Raw genomic sequence first — 18,966 nt, 5'->3', positions numbered from 1 at the left:
GGGGAAATTGTTTACGAGTTTGATGATCCTAGCCTAATATGCACTGTATTTACCTGATCCATAAGGTGATGACAGACAGACTGACAGACAGATGCACAACAGTATACTATATTTTGACCCATTTATGACAAGCAATCATTTTCTGAAGTTAGCCATCAATTTTCATTTTAAGATTAATAAATCAAAGTAAAATTGACACACCAAATCACTTGCATCATATTCACTACCCTATTTTAAGATTTAAAATTCAGGATTTTTCAAGAGTAAACTTAGAAATATTTTTTGAAGATGAACTTCTATATCAACAAATCTCATGGTCTCTTTACCATCACACAAACACGTACAGTGATAAAGTTTCTCAACTGACGTACCTCTTCTTTGGTAGTGCTTTCTGTGCATAAAAGAACTTCATTTCTTGTTGGTAATGGCAGCGCGGGATCCGTCATGTAAATTGTCAACATCGTAGAGATAACCTCAGCTGTGGCACAAAGATTCATATGTTTTAAAAAAAATAATTTACATGTTTTAAACATAAAATTCACATGTGATTTAAACATAAAAATTCACTTGTTTTAAACACAAAATTCACATTTTAAACACAAAAATTTACATGTTTTAAACACAAAAATTCTCGTTTTAAACACAAAAATTTACATGATTTTGTTACATCTGAGTGATGACAGGACACATTTCTTTTTAAATGTCATACTTGGAAGGTAACACAACTACACAACTATAATCAATACTTACATTGTGGACAAACAATAAGATTTGGCTTTCCACTTTTCAGAGGGTCTATCAAGGGTCTTTTCAGGATGCAAGATTCTAAGAAGAACAATGTTATGAATATGATATCTTACATCAGCTGTTGTACGATAGTCTGTTTCCAGACTTCTGCTTCTGTATTTTCATGCAGTGAAATTACGACCACCTAACACACAGCATACAGTATTCATTTATCTAAGAATTAGGGCTGTGACTGAATTCCTCAGAAATCAGAGGAAAACTGGTCAAAAATGAAGCAAAACACCTCACCCTATAAGGCCTACCTCAAAAAATATCATTTTCTGTCACTTCAGATTAAACCCAGAATGTTTCATTTTTTCTCTCGAAAATTGAGCCAATCAGATTTCCTCTGGAGAATTCGGCTAGTGTTTTAAATGAGTAGATCGACTTTTCTCACCTGTTTGATACAAAACCTCGAGAATCATACCCAGGTGATCAATGCTCAGGAAGTCCGTGGCACTAGAGGATGCGCAATCAAGGAACTTTTTCCACATCTGATTGAGATTCAGTATCACCTGATCTATTTCTTGCTGCCTGCATCAAAAGATAGGCATTTTTATCTTACTATTTCATTTTGAAAGATAATGACATTTTTAAAACGGATATCTGAAGATTCCTAAATATACAGAATTTATTATCATGTAATAAATTAATTTTGCGAGAGGTGTCACTCACGAAATGAAATTACTTGCTTTTAATTTTTTGTTGCTAAAATACAAAAACTCTTCATTAACAGAAAACGTGTATTCCCGTTCACGTGATTTGATGTATAGGAGGCATTTCGCCATATAAAGTACTCAGGTAAAATAAGAAATCTACATTACTCAAAAAGAGAATACAAAACGTCCCCGTTGGATGAAATTTTCAGATTTTACTGCTACTACAACCAGATTCAAAAGAATCCTATGTATTTTTCAATTTTCCTTTTTATCTGAGTATCAATCAAAATAAATTGTCACAAGGAAATTTTACACCAAATATGGAAACTGAAGTGAAAGTAAATTTCTGTAAAAGACTGCCGGATAAAATTGATGACACTCTTTGTCACATTACTTTCGTTAAGACTTCAGAGCGAGGGAAATCATATACCTCTTTTCAAAGGACTGAATATGGTGGCCTGTTAGAATGTTTGCTAATCTAAAACACTTTTCAAGAACCTGTTGATATATATGGCAGGAATTTTTTTTAGGGTCTGTAGAGGGCCGAAATTCGGCCCCATTCCCAATGCTGAAAAGCAAGTGTTTTTCCCAAAATGATGCCTAAAAAATTCCCAAATGATGGATGTTTTGATGAGAATATGCCATGAAGGGCCATCGAACCTCAATGCCACTCTGTTAGAAAATTTTTTGTCAGTTTCTTCTCTGCCAAAGACCTAAAATTAAAGCTTGTTTAAGCCACATTGATATTGAAATATCAAATGATTAATTTTTTGCTTGTTTATCTTATTTATTTGTATGAAACAAATTTTCCAATATAAAATCAAATATCGCTATTTTCCCCAAACTTGAAGGCCCTGGACCCTGGGTTCAAGGGCTAAAAAAATCCCTGTATATTGCGTTGTACCTCAATTTTTCCTCCAGTTCTTCCAGAAATTCCCGAAGTCTATCCCCCATTGTACTGTTCTGCATGCTTTCATCTCTCTCCGTCACAGTCTCCTGCAAAGTTTCCTCCTCCTCATCTTCATTTTCATCGTTTGTCAAACACCATAATAACCCTTAAAAAACCAACATAAGTATATATTATTACGACAGTAACTTGATCCGAAAAGTCGGATCACGTTGAGTTGACAGGTACAGATCAAACGATACACGAAGCATTGAGTTTGATCTCATGATCCACGTCTGTCAATGAAGACGTGATTCAACTCTTCGGATCAAGTTAATGTAGTAATGATAAATTTATTTTATACCACCTTATGTATTTTTAAATATGCATCTACAAGATAATAAATGTATTCCAAATTATCAAAAACAGACGTACAGTGAAATTATATTTTCCACAAGAAAACGGGTTGATGCATTGTGACGTCATAAATTTCAGAGAATACTGATACGGAATCACAAAAAACCAGTGTGGTGAACCGGAAAATTGAAACATTGATGGGTAATATATCTACAGACGTCACAATATACTCCACAATAATTTGCAGACACAAACATATTTTTCCATTGATTAGATTATATAGCAACAACTGTATCCACAATTTCGTATAACATAGATTAATGAATTGAAAAATAACAAATTTCAATTAAAAATTAACCCAAAGTCAATATCAGATATTTGTCACTTTGATCGAATGCACATATGCAACTGCAAAATGCAACATACAACATAAATATGGATACCATTACAATTTGTAGAGCCATCAATGATAAAATCATTGGAAATGTAAATATGAAAGGTGAAAATAACAAAGTGATCAATCTCATACGATATGTCATGTTCCCTGAAAAACATTAACTTAAATTAAGTTTAAAATCTATCACTAAAATCCGATTTTATCATATAAACCAAATTTCAGAGAACTGCTTCATGACACTGAAAAAAAGGGGCATAGGCTTTCAGTGGAATTAGTATCAGAAGTGATTGGAATTTGCTACGTACCGGCGTCTGCATCTTCTATATCAAACTCCTGTGATTTGATGGCATATAGAGCATGTTTTCGAGAAATGCTTGCCTCCTCGCAAACCTGCAGAAATCGTTGAATTGCCTCTGCGTGACTGGTTTTATCGGACATTTCTTCCATATGAGAGGTTTGTTCACGAGTCAATAGTTTTTCTTGCACTTTGTTAACAGCATCTTCAACATCTGGATGTAACGAACACTGCGATTTCACCAGCGATAGCAACGGGCAGAGGTATTTTGGTGCAGCTTGTCCATTTCTATAGAGTGCAAGTTCCTCCTGCAGGAGAACCATTTGGTCTACTGTGTAAAAGTTCAGAGGGTAGAAAGCATTCCGTTTGTCTCTGATATATTTGATCCATTCTTCGTAGCAACACTCCATGAAATCGGCGATACTTCGAATGTATTCATTTACATTACTTTCAGTATCCTTGGCAACACCGCTGACTTGTGGGTAATTTGTCCCCTTTACTACTGACTGCTCATGTGTTTTGATAAGAACACTGCTGCCTGCAGTCTGGTTGCAGTGGAACTCAAAAGTCCACCGCTTGAAGAGAATGCATCCGGATGCATGAAGCTGAATAAAAACCTTTCCCAGTCTTGTCACATTATCAAATATCTACAAGATAAGGATGCTTGTTTTAATCTGACACCATCTTACACACAACTATCTAATGAATAATTAGACACCAGTTTATTACACACAACTATCTAATGAATAATTAGACACCAGTTTGATACATTGACACATATACCTCTGAGATCATCTATTCACCAACAGCTGGTGGCGTCACTACATGAATGAAAAATTCTCGAAAGTTATGTAAAACAACAAACATAAACTTACGGAAGTAAATCGCTCAATGCTCTCTCGGCCAGCGTCCGCTTTGCCTGTCACAAGCATAAGCCTACTCTGCAGGTCCGTCATTTCACCGAGCGTGTAGTCCCGGCCTTCCCCTCCCTGTCTCTCTCTCTTGATGTGCCTCAGTGATCTGTCCCGTTGTTCGATTTCAACCTCATCATCGCTGTGGTCAGTGTCTGAATTGACCGATTCCTCAATGGCCTCCTCCACAATTTTGACACCAGGAACATGTAACCATATAACATCATCAAGTTCCTGGAAAAATGACAAGAAATGTATTAATTAATAGAAACATAATTATGCTTCCCATGCAGCAATATTAAAATAGGAGTAACTTTAAATTTAAAATGTCCGTAATGATAGTGAAAGATATATGGGTTATCTACAAGTCGGGCAACCATAATAACGAGTTTGATCTCTCAAGATACTGAGCAGACATTTCCAAATAACCAGTCATTTGCGTCATGACCTTTGACCTCAAGATTTGAAAACCGATGGGGATCATACTTTGTAAGGGGTACCAGTGTGCCAAGTTTCATGACTCTAAAGCAAAGGATTCTTACAATATTGAGCAGAAAATATTATATCATGTTCTTTTTGACACTTGACCTTTGACTTTACAAAATCAATAGAGGACATCTACTACTTAGGAGACACGTACCAGTGTACCAAGTTTATGATACTGAGTGGACAATATCTTACTATGTTCAGATTGACCCTTGACCTTTGACTTTGTGACCATAAAATCAATTGGGAACATTTATTTCTTTGGGGAAACTAGTGTACCACATTTGATGTCTGTCAAGCAAAGCGTTCTCAAGATATTCATCAGACAATATTTCCCATGTCCAGAGTAAATTGACCTTTGACCTTGTGATCTCAAAATCAGTAGGGGTTATTTACTTTTTAGAGGAAACTAGCATAAAATGTGAAACAAGCTTGTGATGTTTGTCAAGGGAGGGGGTCTTAAGATACTCAGTGGACAACATTGTCTTTTACACACATTGTAGTATAACAATTAGAGTAACATTGTCAATGCATATCCGGTCAACCATTTAACATTCTTAAATTCAATAGGAATGTTTTCTCAGCGTTGAACATCGTAATAGGGTGATCTCTATGCAAATTCAAACTAAATGGCTTGTTTGGTGGACACTTTCACCAAGACAATAGATTTTCAGTAGCTGAGATTGAGAAATGCATTGTTTATACTTTCAGTTTGTAACTTGAACAGCATGCCATCATATCTTTCTTGGTCTTTTGAAATATGGCGTATCATATATCCAATTTATTTATTCCATTAAATTCTTTTCTTTACCAGTTGATGTTTGTTTTTCCCAGCTGTTCCTAGAGAATGACCAACTTTGAAAATGCCACGATCTTTGATTGCATCAACTTGCTTCAGAGATGTAACTTCTACGGATCCATGGGACTCTTTGATTTCCATAAACCAGTGCAGTAACCGGTTTGATATCTCCTGTGTAACCAGAAAATTGAAAGCATTTCTATATATTGTAGGCATGTTATGGAAAGAAATCTGAACCACAATATCATTGATCCATAAAACTAATGAATATGCAGTAGTCAACATTTTAATGGAGACATATTGCAACAAATGCTCGATCATATTCTAGAATAACTTTGAAAAGATAGTAACTTACATTGGAGACAAATTACAATATAAACATAAGTAACAGGAGGGAAAGCTAAAGTCTTTCAATAGTTGGTAATTTGTACACATAAATATTTTTAACAAAACGGTCCATTATTTGTTAAGAAATTAAAGGAATTGACGCAGAATATTGGTGGGCTAACCAATTTTTGTGGCAGAGCATCGTCTTTTTCCAGGCTTTGCCAGACTTCTCTCCATCTCTCTATCATTTCAATTTCTCCATTTATGTCTTCGATCCGAAAAATCATCGGGGAATAACCGATTGTAGCAGAGTGCAATGATGTCACTCGCCCCACTTGTTCGTCGCCTTCAACCGACAACAACGCCAGATCTGCGTATATCTTCAAATCTTTCACCCCACCTGTGATGGACAAAAGAATATCAAACGACAAACTGAATAAAATACTGTACTTAAAAACAAGTTTACCCTGAGAAAAAAAACATGTTTCATGAGAAAATATTAACAATAAACAATGAGATCTAAAAATATTTCAAGTTAATGACCTGGTAATGCACTTCGGAGCCAGTCCACCAAATCTTTGCACCTCAGTAAAGAAGAAATGCTTTCTTTTTGTTTGTCGTTGATTTTCTCCAACCTTTCATTGAAATCTTGAATACTTAATTCCAGGTCTTTGAGTGAAATTTCCTTATCAGTTTCCTGAAAGATAATTAATGCAATTAATTATGTCTCAGACTAATATCATCCATATTTACATTTAACTGATTTGCTTTTTCAATGAATATATTAGAGTTACATACAGAATTGGCTATCAGTTCCAGGTTTTGAAAAGGTCCCTTGATATCATATTCATCTCGTACATCCACCATTAGTTTGGCCACTGCCACTGTTTTTGAAAATTGTCTAAACCTGTGTAACTGAAGTATTCTCTCTCTGATCCAAGAGGGCTTTTGTCCTCTGTTCATGGCCACAAACTCAGCGTGCAGTTGTTCATCAGAGAACTCGTCAAAATGATACTTTTCAATTTCATTGACTGAAATTGAGCCTTTTTCAATTTTTACACATAGATCATCCCATATACTTTGAGTGTGCAGCAAGATTTTGTCCACAACATCATCAAATCCAAAGTCTTGGGTGCGTCTATATGTTCGAGCCACAAGTCTCAAAATATTGTGAAAGGATTTGCTGTCATAGTAAAAATAAATGTTTTTTACAAAGGCTCCTAGAGAAGCAAGTAAGTCTCTGAACAAAATGACTTCGGGTTGGTACTGGCTCCAACCAATGCTTTGTTGTGGTATCTGGCACGCCTGTTTGATTTCCATCATTTTCCAATTTTGCAAAATACCTTCCTCTATTTCATCAATTCGAATATTGGCTTCAAAAGAAATTACGAGAATAGTAAACAGCATATAGATATACTAAAAAGCATAAAAAAATATTCAAATTTAATCACTGTCATATTTTGGTAAACTACAATTAAGCAAAAATATAATCATATCAGTTGCTTTAACATCTAATAATAACATAAAGATATATTAAGATTTCTTAGTTAAGACAGATTTTAAGGAGACTGTGGCAAAATGTTTACTTCATTTACCTAACTTTTAGTAGCAGTAACAACACTGATGAAAGACTTTACATCATATTATAATAAATATTATATTAACACTGTGTGACTATTTTTGGACCAACCATAGAGATAGAACCCTAGTAGTTGCCAAATTCACAATTTTAGTATATCCCTTTCTGTTCTTCCATAATATGCATTTAGATTTTATATAATAGTATCAACAAAATTGAAAAAAAAGTCTTTCAACTGATAATGCCATTTAATCACTATGACCGTTTTGGCTCCACCCTGGTACTAAAAACCCTACACCTAGGATCATGAAATTTATAACTTTGGTAGAGGGCTACTTGCTCCTTCAAAATATCCATTAAGATGTTATTTAACTGTTTTATACATAAAAACTATGTACCAAGTTTGGCCCCAACCAGTTGAAACCTCTACCCAAGGGATCATGAAATTTACAATTTTGGCAGAAGCCTTCCTGCTTTACATGACTATACCTTTAGGTTTTCTTACAGATATGCAGTTGTAGAGAAAAAAAATATTTGAAAATTGGTCAATTCATGGTACTTTTTGTCTCACCCCTGAGGCTCCTAAAGAGCAGGTCGCGAAATTTAACACTTATGTCCCTCTTGTCCCAAAGATGCTTCATACCAAATTTGAAAAGAATTGGAAGGGTAGTTATCAAGATAAAAGTAAAACAAGAGGCCCACAGGCCTTATCGGTCACCTGAATACTAGTGAAAAAAGTATCACTACTTCCATGGGCTATGAAATCTAGAAAAAAATTTCCTGTTCTGAATATCTAAGCTAAATTCTAATGTTCAGCAACAGTATAAAACAAGATGTGTTCTTAAAACTTCACTGCCTTAAAAAGTGCATACACTGATGAAAGGCTTTAAATAATGGGTGTATCGGGAGAGGTTGTCTAAGTCGTTAGAACTTGTAACCAATCCCTTTGTATATTTATACAATAAAATATGTTCAAATCAATAGGTGTATCAACATTAAAACATCAAAATATATGACTAATTTGAAGTCATAACCCTGGGTTTTGATTGATATTCACCATTATTTGTACTTCCTTTTCTGCTATTCCTAAGTATGCATTTAGATTTTATACAGTATCAGCAAACTTACACATAAATACTATGGCCCCACCCTGGGGTCAGAACCCTTACTCTGGGGATCACCAAACTTACAATTTTGGTAAAAGACTACCTGCTCTATCCATTAAGTTTCAATTTAGTATCAACAGCACTAAAGAAGATGTTATTTAAGTGTTTTACACATAAACACTATATAACAAGTTTGGCCCCACCCTGGGGTCAGAACCCCTACCCCAGGGATCATGAAATTTACAATTTTGGTAGAGCCCTTCCTGCTCTCCATCACCATGCATTTAGTTTATCTTACACATGTGTGGTTCTTGAGAAGATTTTTGAAAAATTTGTCAATTTTGGGCAGTTTTTGCCACGCCCCTAAGGCCCCAGAGATGCAGGAATCCTAAAATTTACAATTTATGTCCCCCTTGTTCCAAAGATGCTTCATACCAAATATGAAAAGAATTGGAATGATAGTTATCAAGGAGAAGTTAAAAATGTCAATTGTTCACACATTTAATAACTGACCATTTTGGCCCCACCTTGATACCAAACCCCTACCCCTGGGATCATCAAATTTATAATTTTGGTAAAGGACTACCTGCTCTTTCTAAATATCTATTCAGCTTCAAAATAGTATCAACAGCACCAAAGAAGATGTTATTTAAGTGTTTTACACATAAACACTATATATCAAGTTTGGCCTTTCCCTGGGGTCAGAACCCCCAACCCGGGGATCTTGAAATTTACAATTTTGGTAGAGGCCTTCCTGCTCTTGATCACCATGCATTTAGTTTATCTTACACATGTGCGGTTCTTGAGAAGAAGATTTTTGAAAATTGGTCAATTTTGGGCAGTTTTTGCCCCGCCCCCAAGGCCCCAGGGGTGCCGGAGACCTGAAATGTACAATTTATGTCCCCCTTGTCACAAAGATACTTCATACCAAATATGAAAAGAATTGGACAGGTAGTTATCAAGAAGTTAACAATGTTCAATTGTTAACGCACGATGGACAACAACCAAATTGCAATAGGTCACCTGAGTTTACTCAGGTGACCTAAAAATGTTCAATTCAGACGATGACAAACACAGACCAATAGCAATAGGTCACCCGAGTGACTTCAAAACTGCTCTTATACTTTTTATGAGAATTCTGAAAGATTCTTGTAGGAAATCTTTAGACTTCTGTAGACCCACTCTGGTTGCAGGGTCATTAGAAGAACGATGTTAAGTAATTGCTTAAGAAATAAATTTCATTTTTAAACATACATGAGGGTATGAACTGCAATGCTTCACACCGTCATGACTTTTCATGAAGTGAATCATGAAGTTTTCCACTGCGAGACATTTCAGTTCATACATACAGTCTCGTGTATTTTCAAAAATTGAAAGTTAGTTTTTAAATACTATTAATATTAACAATGGTGGATAACTACCTATTATTATACTTTCATGTAAAATACTCGAACCTGATTGGTCGAGAAGCATTTGAAAAAACATATTGTTACCCTCTGAGAACAAAAAACACGCGCCCCAGGGTGATAGTATCTAGCAACGGGTAACAGTACTTGACAACGGGTGATATTATAAAAAAATTATCACATGCGTCAAATTTATGCGCGTACGGTTCGCCGTAGATTGCTAGACGGCGTCGTTTGAGCGTTTGTAATAAACGCGAGTACCCACATCAAAATACAAAATATCGCATGACAGTGATTGATCAAATGTCAACAGACGTAAGTTTTTCTGCTTTCCAGTTTACATAACATTCAGTATAATAAAACAAATATTGCATGTAGTTGAGGGTAACATTGAAATTTTCACCCCTCGAGAAACCATTGTCAACCTCGGCTACGCCTCGGTTGACAATGGTTTTCTCGGGGTGAAAATTTTCAATGTTACCCTCAACTACATGCAATATTTATATATTGCTATAGGTCACCAGAGTAGCTCAGCGACTCAGATGATCTAAAAAATTATCCAAATTCACTTACTGTCACTTATTTCTTTAAACAAAAACTGCAATTTCTTGACAGTGCTAATGATCTCCTCCAAACATTTTAAATCTTTTTCTCGACACTGGAGTTGATTATCCAATGCATCAATTGTAAGTGGAACGCTAGAGCTTTGATGCTTTTCAAACACATTTGCAACAGCAATGAATGTTTCCTTTTTGGAACATATTAGCTCCAACTGCACAATTTGTATTTCACTGTTCCTAAGCTTCTGAAACAATGAGGTCATGATTGATATGGAATGGGCTAGCTTCTCCTTTGCGACCTGATCCATATTTTGAAAAACTGGTGTTCCACACACTAAAAGTAAATCATGCTTTCATTATCTAAGAACATTCTGAGAATATTGCCTGGCAATATATAGTCCCCTACCGGCAGAAAAATCTTTTGACAAGAGTAGAATACAAACTCCATGCATAATATATTAAAAATTTCAATCTAAAACTAGGTCAAAATATATGTATGGTAAACTAAAATATCTAACAAATGTGGAATAAGGATAAAAAAAAATGTTGTATATGAATTCATTTTCTACGTCCATGAGCATAGCTTGGCAAAAAATAAACAGATTGGAACAAAATTCAAACTTGACCTGTAATTTGTCATGGTAAATCAATGTAAAAAACCCATCAAATAAATAACTACAAACATGATGAAAAAGTGTGCGGAAAACTGATTTGCCGGACAGACAGTGCACGTGGGACAGAGTGCAAACTTGAGGTCCCCTTCAGCTAATAAATCAACATGAATAATTTTATGAAATGACATTCTTAACTTACGATAAGCATCAACACATTGCGGATAAAGAGGGGAGCTGAGTGCTTGATGTATAACTGAACTGTCAGATGCATCCAAATCTGTGTTCCACATTTGTGAAAATATTTTCGAGAGAAGTTGTGCTGCATAGATGTCAGAAGACAAGGAAAACGCACTGCTGAAAAGTGAACTAGTGGCTCGCGTGTCCTGCAAGAATACAGACATTATAAAAGTTAATTCTGTGTTGTTTTACTTATCTTAGGTAGTACAAACTTAGAAATAAAGCAAATTGACATATCCTTTACATCTACAATAGTACTTGTACTATCTGTGAACAAAAGCAGGAATTCAACTCACTATCATTTTCAAAAGAGTCTAGTGAGTATCATCAACATTATACCACTGAAGTATACAGATGGTTTGACAGCTATATGACCACTTCACAATTACAACAAATCATTCTCCACTTTGTATGCAAAAGCTCAGTTTCAAAATATCAAGGGAGAAATACTATTTATCCGGCAATTTTGGTGTGGGGAATAATATCTATATCCCAAACTTCAATTCAAAATATCCATGTGTGACTGAGATAATGATCCGCAGAAACTAAGAATAGTTTCAAATTTTTCAAGGATCAATAACACACCAGAGAATTTTTATAAGGATGAAAAGTGGAGTGTATGACATACAATGATATTTTGAAATTAAAACTTTCAAATTTTATTTAATCAAAAAAAATCAGTTTTAGTAGAAAGTAATCTGACAAAAATTTAAAACCCCTGATAAACTCGAACCTGCTATCTACAGATCAGCAGTCGACACGCTAACCTACATGTACTGAGCTACCCATGCAGTCAGGTAATGAAATATAAAGGTATTCTTGATATTCATATTTTCATTCATATTTCAATTTAGGAAGTCAGCCATTATGACGATTATACTTCCATAAGTCCAATGGGCACAACTCCATCAAAAACTATTAAACCAAAACCATATAAGAATTTGACCTGGATATTTTCATGATGTATATCTTTATACCAAATTTCAATTGAATTTGTATATCTGTAGCTGAGATAAAAACACAAACTGAATTATTATGGAATAATAATTTATAGTTGTTTATTTATGACTAAATAAAGTAACTCGTAATTTTGTTATAGATATTTATGTAAAACTTTCAAAAAGTTTTAATAAAATTGTAAAAGTATCTTTTTGATCAAAAAAATATTGAATACATAGTCATTTATGTGCAAAATAAAATTCTATATAAACATGTACACGAGCAAGAAAAGGTAACTCATGCAACAGCCAAGTAAAAAAAACTGTCTCCCACATCAAAATTTGAATGTTTTGGCCTGAGAAACTATCAATAACTGAGTCTTACTTGCAGAATATCATTGACAGATTCCATAACGACTTCATGGAGTAACCTTTTGAGAGAATCCGCTTGGAATTTCTTCATAGAATTGCTGTAGAACTCCAGTTTCCTTCTTGTATCAATCTGTCAAATACTCAAACTGCATAATTATGATATAAAAGGTTTAAGACTATCATTGACATGGATTTATATTAAAAGATTATATTTTCATTTGTTCAGAATATTAAAGAATCCATTGAGAGAATTATGTCACAAACATAGAACAGCCGTAACCTGTACCAGCAGACATAGGATGATGGTTTTTTCCATCAACAGTGAAATACCATAATTCATCCATTGAATAAAAATGATATTTTCACTACAGTCAAAATAACTGATTGTGACGTCATATTAAATGAGTGACGTTATTTTGTGTATTACTATACATGTATATACATCATAATAAACATGTCCTCAAATCAAAGAAAATGTAATAAACAGAAAATTCAATGCTTTGTTGTTGATATGGAATTTATCTCATGTCGAGTAAGACAGCATTTTCAAAAAAAAATTAAGAATCCCGTCTTACTTGTGAAATAAATTCCATATCCAACATCAAAGCATTGAATATTTTCTATGTACGTGTACTGGGTTTAGCAGGATTCAAAGTTTAGCAACTTTGGTAGTGAAGCCAGAGCATTAATTTAGGGTCATGCTAAATCATGAAATTCTCCATTTATCCATTCTCAAACACAGAAGAATCGTTAAATCAGGATGGCGCCACATGGTGCATTAGATCTGAGTGCGCCAATTTTTAAGTACACACACAGTACGGTGATATCTGATTATTCCCGAATCTCGAAGCAGTCTGAAAATTCACACTCAACTTTGGCTGCTTCTATCAATTAATATGCACTAGGTCACACTGCCATTCACTTCAGATAAATGATTTGACTGTTAAACTAATTCTCTATTACTATTAATGCTGCATTGCTTACCATCTAGGTATCAAAATCCCAAAATTAAAATGATGTGACTAATAAATTTTCCATTCAAATGAAGACTCCCATGACATTTTTGTTTATCTCCTGATAAAGAAGAGTTTCTGTAGTCTGTTTTTATTCTATTGATGTGTAGTAACCGCTCATATCTACTGAATATCACTAATAACGAAAAACTGCAGTACCTATAAAACCCTGCTCATAAATATTTATCAATATGATAGCTATAAGAAAATTGCTGATAGATTTCACATTCACAACTGCTCCTACAATAATACTGTTAGTTAATGTCGGCAAATCAATGTACATGTACAGTCCCTGAATCGTTCTACTTCACTATTTTTCCGTTCGCTCTCTGTGTGTTTACCGTACGCTCTCCGTTTACATTTTTGTGCTCACTGTGCATTCACTGTGCATTCATCGTTCACTGTCATTCGGAACAAAAAAGTCAAAGGATCGATTTTCATAGCAGGGCAAAAATGAACAAGAGTACCGCAACGGTACAGTATACACCCGTCGGACAGTGATATTCAACCTGGAAGCATATTGTGCACTCTGAATTGATACAACACACATTCTGAATAGAAAAGCCTTAAAGTGGGTCATGGTACACCAATCCATCTGACATGTGAACTGATTATGTATTAAATTTTCACTGAGAGTTTGTGACAAAATGTCAGTGCAATATCTATTTATGATGATAAAAAGTCCAGGAAACCATTTGATCTACTTTTAGCCCTAAAGTAGGTCATGGAGCACCAATTAAGTTGAAATGTTTGAAATGTGAACTGATTATGTATTTCACTGAAAGGGAGGTTGTGACTAAATTTCAGAGCAATATCTGTGACCATACCAAAAACAATCTGGAAAACTGCTTGACCTACTTCTACCTTTAAAGTACTGTAGGTCATAGTGCACCAATCCAGCTGAAATGTTAACTGAACTTGTCTTCCTCCGAGAGGAAGCCTTTGACTAAATATCGGGGCAATATCGGTATCCGTAATGAAAAAGAGTGCAGAAAACTGTCTGACCTATTTTTAGTCCAAAAGTAGGTCTGGGATGCACCAATCCTGCTGAAATGCAAACTGAAATTGTATTCCTCTGAGAGAAAGCCTTTGACTAAATATCAGGGCAAAATCTGTATCCGTAATGAAAAAAAGCCCGGAAAACTGTTTGACCTATTTTTTTCAAAAAGTAGGTCAAGGATGGACCAATCCTGCTGAAATGCAATCTGAACTTGTATTCCTTTGAGAAGAAGCTGTTGACAAAATATCAGGGCAATATTTGTATCGGTAATGAAAAAAAGCCCGGAAAACTGTTTGACCTATTTTTAGTCCAAAATTAGGTCAAGGATGGATCAATCCTGCTGAAACGCAAACTGAACTTGTATTCCTCTGAGAGGAAGCCTATGACAAAATATCAGGGCAATAACTGTATCCGTAATGAAAAAAAGCCCGGAAAACTGTTTGACCTATTTTTTTTCAAAAAGTAGGTCAAGGATGGACCAATGCAGCTGAAATGCAAACTGAACTTGTATTTCTCTGAGAGGAAACCTATGACAAAATATCAGGGCAATATCTGTATCTGTAATGAAAACAGCCCAGAAAACTATTTGACCTAGTTTTAGTCCTATGTAGGTCACGGACGGACGGACCAATCCAGCTGAAATGCAAACTGAATTCGTATTCCTCTGAAAGGAAGCTTATGTGTAAATTTCAGGACAATATCTGTATCTGTATTGAAAAAAAAGTCTGGAAAACTGTTTGACATACTTATAGCCCTAAAGTAGGTCAAGGATGGACCAATCCAGCTGAAATGCAATCTCACTAATACAATTCTTGAGGGAGATATTGTGACCAAATTTCAAAGTTGTACATATCCATTACCGAAAGAAGTCCAGAAAACATGACCCGGACGGATGGACGGACAGCGCCATAACATAATACTAATGACGGGTGTATAAAAAGGAAAGTGTGCATAAAAGTGAAAGTAAACTTTCCTATTATATCAGAAATTTAATTTATAAAGTGTAAATTATCAATTGCGAAAATTCAAGGGAAACTGTAGATCACTCACAAATATAAAAAAAAAAAAAAATAGAATAAATCATTTTGATCATTACAAAACTTAACAGCTATTGTTTGGTTAGAAAGAGGGAGAAGTTCTGAATGAGAGAAAAATGCAAGAGCCTGCAGTTATGAATACAACCCTTATATACATGTAAATGTAGTGAAGAACGAGCGCTAGTTGGTACATGTACAAAAATGAGACAGTTTCAGTTAATAAGTACCTCACCCCCACACCCCGCCCCTACCCCAATTATCATTTTAGCCGCGATTTTCAAGTTTGTTTGGGCAAAAGCACAAATTATTATATTTCATTTCGTCTCACTTGAAAAGAATTTTAGACAAGTCAATTTTTTCCTTAAGCCCTCCCCCTTACTTTAAAAAAAAAACCTGATGCTTAACATTTCAATGCAAATTTGTGCCCGAATTTCAAAAGACCACGCCTGAAAATTTTAAAGTCATGCATGTACACCATGTAACTTCTTGGCACTAATTGCTAGACTATCTTTATTTCACATACAATGTTTATACTCTTGTTTAAAGAAATTAAATACTATGTACCTTCAGTCAAAATGTAATATATGTAGTATACCGAGATGGCGCACAAATATTCATGATTTATGAAAATGTTAAGAATTCTAAATATTACAGAACATATGTTTCTACTTTTCATGCATACATGTACATGTATCTGTACATGTAATAATGTAAACAATGTACATAAGAAATTTGATGTGAAATTTACGATCATTTCATGAGAAATACACATCCAGTACTTGCACAAAAATGAACAAACAGATGTATTCATATATATATATGTTCCCTACCTAATTATAAAATAAGTACAATCCAAGGGAAAACATCCGAAATATACCTAATAAACAGTGCTCCCACTGGACCAAAATTCCCTTTCGCCACTTTTTCGGGATGCAGCGCAAATAATCTCATGCTTTACAATTATTTCCATCATATTATTTTATTCATTACACTGATTTTAGCATTTTGAATCAGTTACATTACTTAATCATATCTAGCTACCATACCTAAACACTTCTTTCTGAAATAACAAGAGGTACTGTGAGCAATGCTCACTAAGAATACCCCCCGCTTACCCCAATCTCCCAAAGGGTGTTGGTAATAGGTATAAACTACCTCTTTTCTGAGTGTAAAAAACAAATGGCATGACAAACCGAACCATATTGCTACTTCGATGTCCAGTGCGCGTGACCTTTGACCTTTTGACCCCAAAATCGATAGGGAACATCTTCATCTCATGGGTAGTCCATATGTATGATATGGTGACTGTAGGTGAAAAGGATAACGCTTTAGAGCCCGGAAACCATATTGCTACTTCGATGTCCAGTGCGCTTGACCTTTGACCTTTTTACCCCAAAATCGATAGGGAACATCTTCATCCCATGGGTAATCCATATGTATGATATGGTGACTGTAGGTGGAAAGGATAACGCTTTAGAGCCCGGAAACCATATTGCTACTTCGATGTCCAGTGCGCTTGACCTTTGACCTTTTGACCCCAAAATCGATAGGGAACATCTTCATCCCATGGGTAGTCCATATGTATGATATGGTGATGGTAGGTGGAAAGGATAATGCTTTAGAGTCCGGAAACCATTGCGTCTACAGACGGACGGACGGACGGACGGACAACCCGATTCCAGTACACACACCCCCCCCCCCCCCCCCCCCCCCCCCCAACTTGTTGCGGGGGGTATAATAAGAAATTGATTTGTTTGATAAATTCTATTATGGAAATCAAAATTCGGATAATAAATCACATAAATAAAAACTTCATGATGCTACACCCCTTAGTGAAAACATTGTGTACATTGACCGAAATGCAGATGTCACAAAACATCAAGCCCAATATAGATTCGAATCTCAACCAATCCCTATTAAATTTCCGTTTTGGTATGGAAGATTTTGCAATTTGGTCAGAATCAGATGTTTGAGCAGGTGGGGTTGACTGTAAAGCCAAACAGAGATATTTTTTTGAAATTTAGACTGACTAGGGTCAGAAGCTACAAGTTTAGTGTCAAAATAGAATGGGTGCATAGTCTTATGAGATTAGCATTTTTATACTGTTGCGCACCGAACTTCAAAGAAAATTGTTTATTAAAATTGCTATGTCCGTTCAATGGTGACCGACCGCATTGTTTATGAAATATTCGAACTAAAATCAAACACATCAAAATCAAAATCTTGTAATCAACGAGCTTGGCCGCAAAAACAAACAATTGATGTATATACATTATACACAATAATACGGCCAATTTAATTTCGTCGGTTCTGTGGTTAAGAATTGACATTAATGTGGAGATGATAACAAGATAATGAATAAGACTTTAAATGTTAAACAATTGACCACAGTAGGGTACACAGCTGTCCGATGTACTTTATTACATAATCACCGACTTTTTTGCAGCCATACATTACCTGAGGCTATAATATGGTCTTCGTGACCAGCTCTGTGTGCACTGGAGCGACGCGAGATTTCCGGTCACACGCATTGACTGAATAAACATATTTTGACTGCATAAACAAACAGGCGATAATGTGTCACTGACAAAGGAAAATACAAGACAGATTTTAAAATACAAATAATTGCAAAATGGGATTTTCGCCACTTTATTTTTTTTTCTCACCATTTTTGAAAAAAATTCGCCATTGACGAAAATGGCGAAGCCCAGCTCGAGCACTGCTAATAAATAGACCATTTTGCGTTCACCGTGCGCTCACTGTTCACCAAATTGCGTTCATTGTTCGCTCTGCATGTGTTCACCATGCCCTCACCGTTCGCTCTGTGTGTGTTCACCATTCGCTCAATGTGCGTTCACTCGTTCAAGTGGGAAAGTAGGACGTTTCTGGGACTCTAAATGCCATAATTCACATGCTTATATAGCACTTTTCGACACTTCCAATACTTTTGATTTTTATGTATGCCTATGCAATTTTGAAATATGTAACTCTGTCCTAACCTTGTGTGCCATGATTTAAAGATATTCGAACATGTATGAATGGCCGAACCAGATGAAATTATGACAAACTTATGTTTGCGAGACCAAGCACTTAAAAGGTGCACTCCAATATGCCCTCTTTTCAAGGCGGTGGGGGGCGGGGGGCAATATAAATATGGAGGAAAAATTTGGAGGAATCGATCAAACCTGCAGTATCATCATT

The 18,966-nt window shown here is 35.4% G+C and overlaps 1 protein-coding gene across 3 annotated transcripts in view; it reads right to left on the bottom strand.

Annotated features, from left to right (window-relative positions):
- The window catches only part of LOC125673630 (E3 ubiquitin-protein ligase rnf213-alpha-like), a 139,198-nt gene that overhangs the window by 94,490 nt on the left and 25,742 nt on the right, over positions 1-18,966 (bottom strand). For all 3 annotated transcript variants that reach the window (XM_056160275.1, XM_056160274.1, XM_056160276.1), the window contains exons 13-25: positions 12,729-12,845; positions 11,368-11,551; positions 10,568-10,888; positions 6,702-7,276; positions 6,447-6,600; positions 6,086-6,303; positions 5,589-5,747; positions 4,256-4,525; positions 3,391-4,027; positions 2,350-2,500; positions 1,184-1,320; positions 751-825; positions 372-478 (exon numbers count right to left, since the gene is read on the bottom strand). In XM_056160275.1, the coding sequence (XP_056016250.1) occupies positions 372-478; positions 751-825; positions 1,184-1,320; positions 2,350-2,500; positions 3,391-4,027; positions 4,256-4,525; positions 5,589-5,747; positions 6,086-6,303; positions 6,447-6,600; positions 6,702-7,276; positions 10,568-10,888; positions 11,368-11,551; positions 12,729-12,845 (3,105 nt within the window). The remainder of the gene's footprint in view (positions 1-371; positions 479-750; positions 826-1,183; positions 1,321-2,349; positions 2,501-3,390; positions 4,028-4,255; positions 4,526-5,588; positions 5,748-6,085; positions 6,304-6,446; positions 6,601-6,701; positions 7,277-10,567; positions 10,889-11,367; positions 11,552-12,728; positions 12,846-18,966) is intronic.

Source organism: Ostrea edulis, chromosome 3, assembly GCF_947568905.1.
Source record: "Ostrea edulis chromosome 3, xbOstEdul1.1, whole genome shotgun sequence".
Lineage (NCBI taxonomy): Eukaryota > Metazoa > Mollusca > Bivalvia > Ostreida > Ostreidae > Ostrea > Ostrea edulis.
The sequence above is the reverse complement of the archived record's forward strand: the minus strand, read 5'-3'. Positions and strand labels throughout refer to the sequence as shown.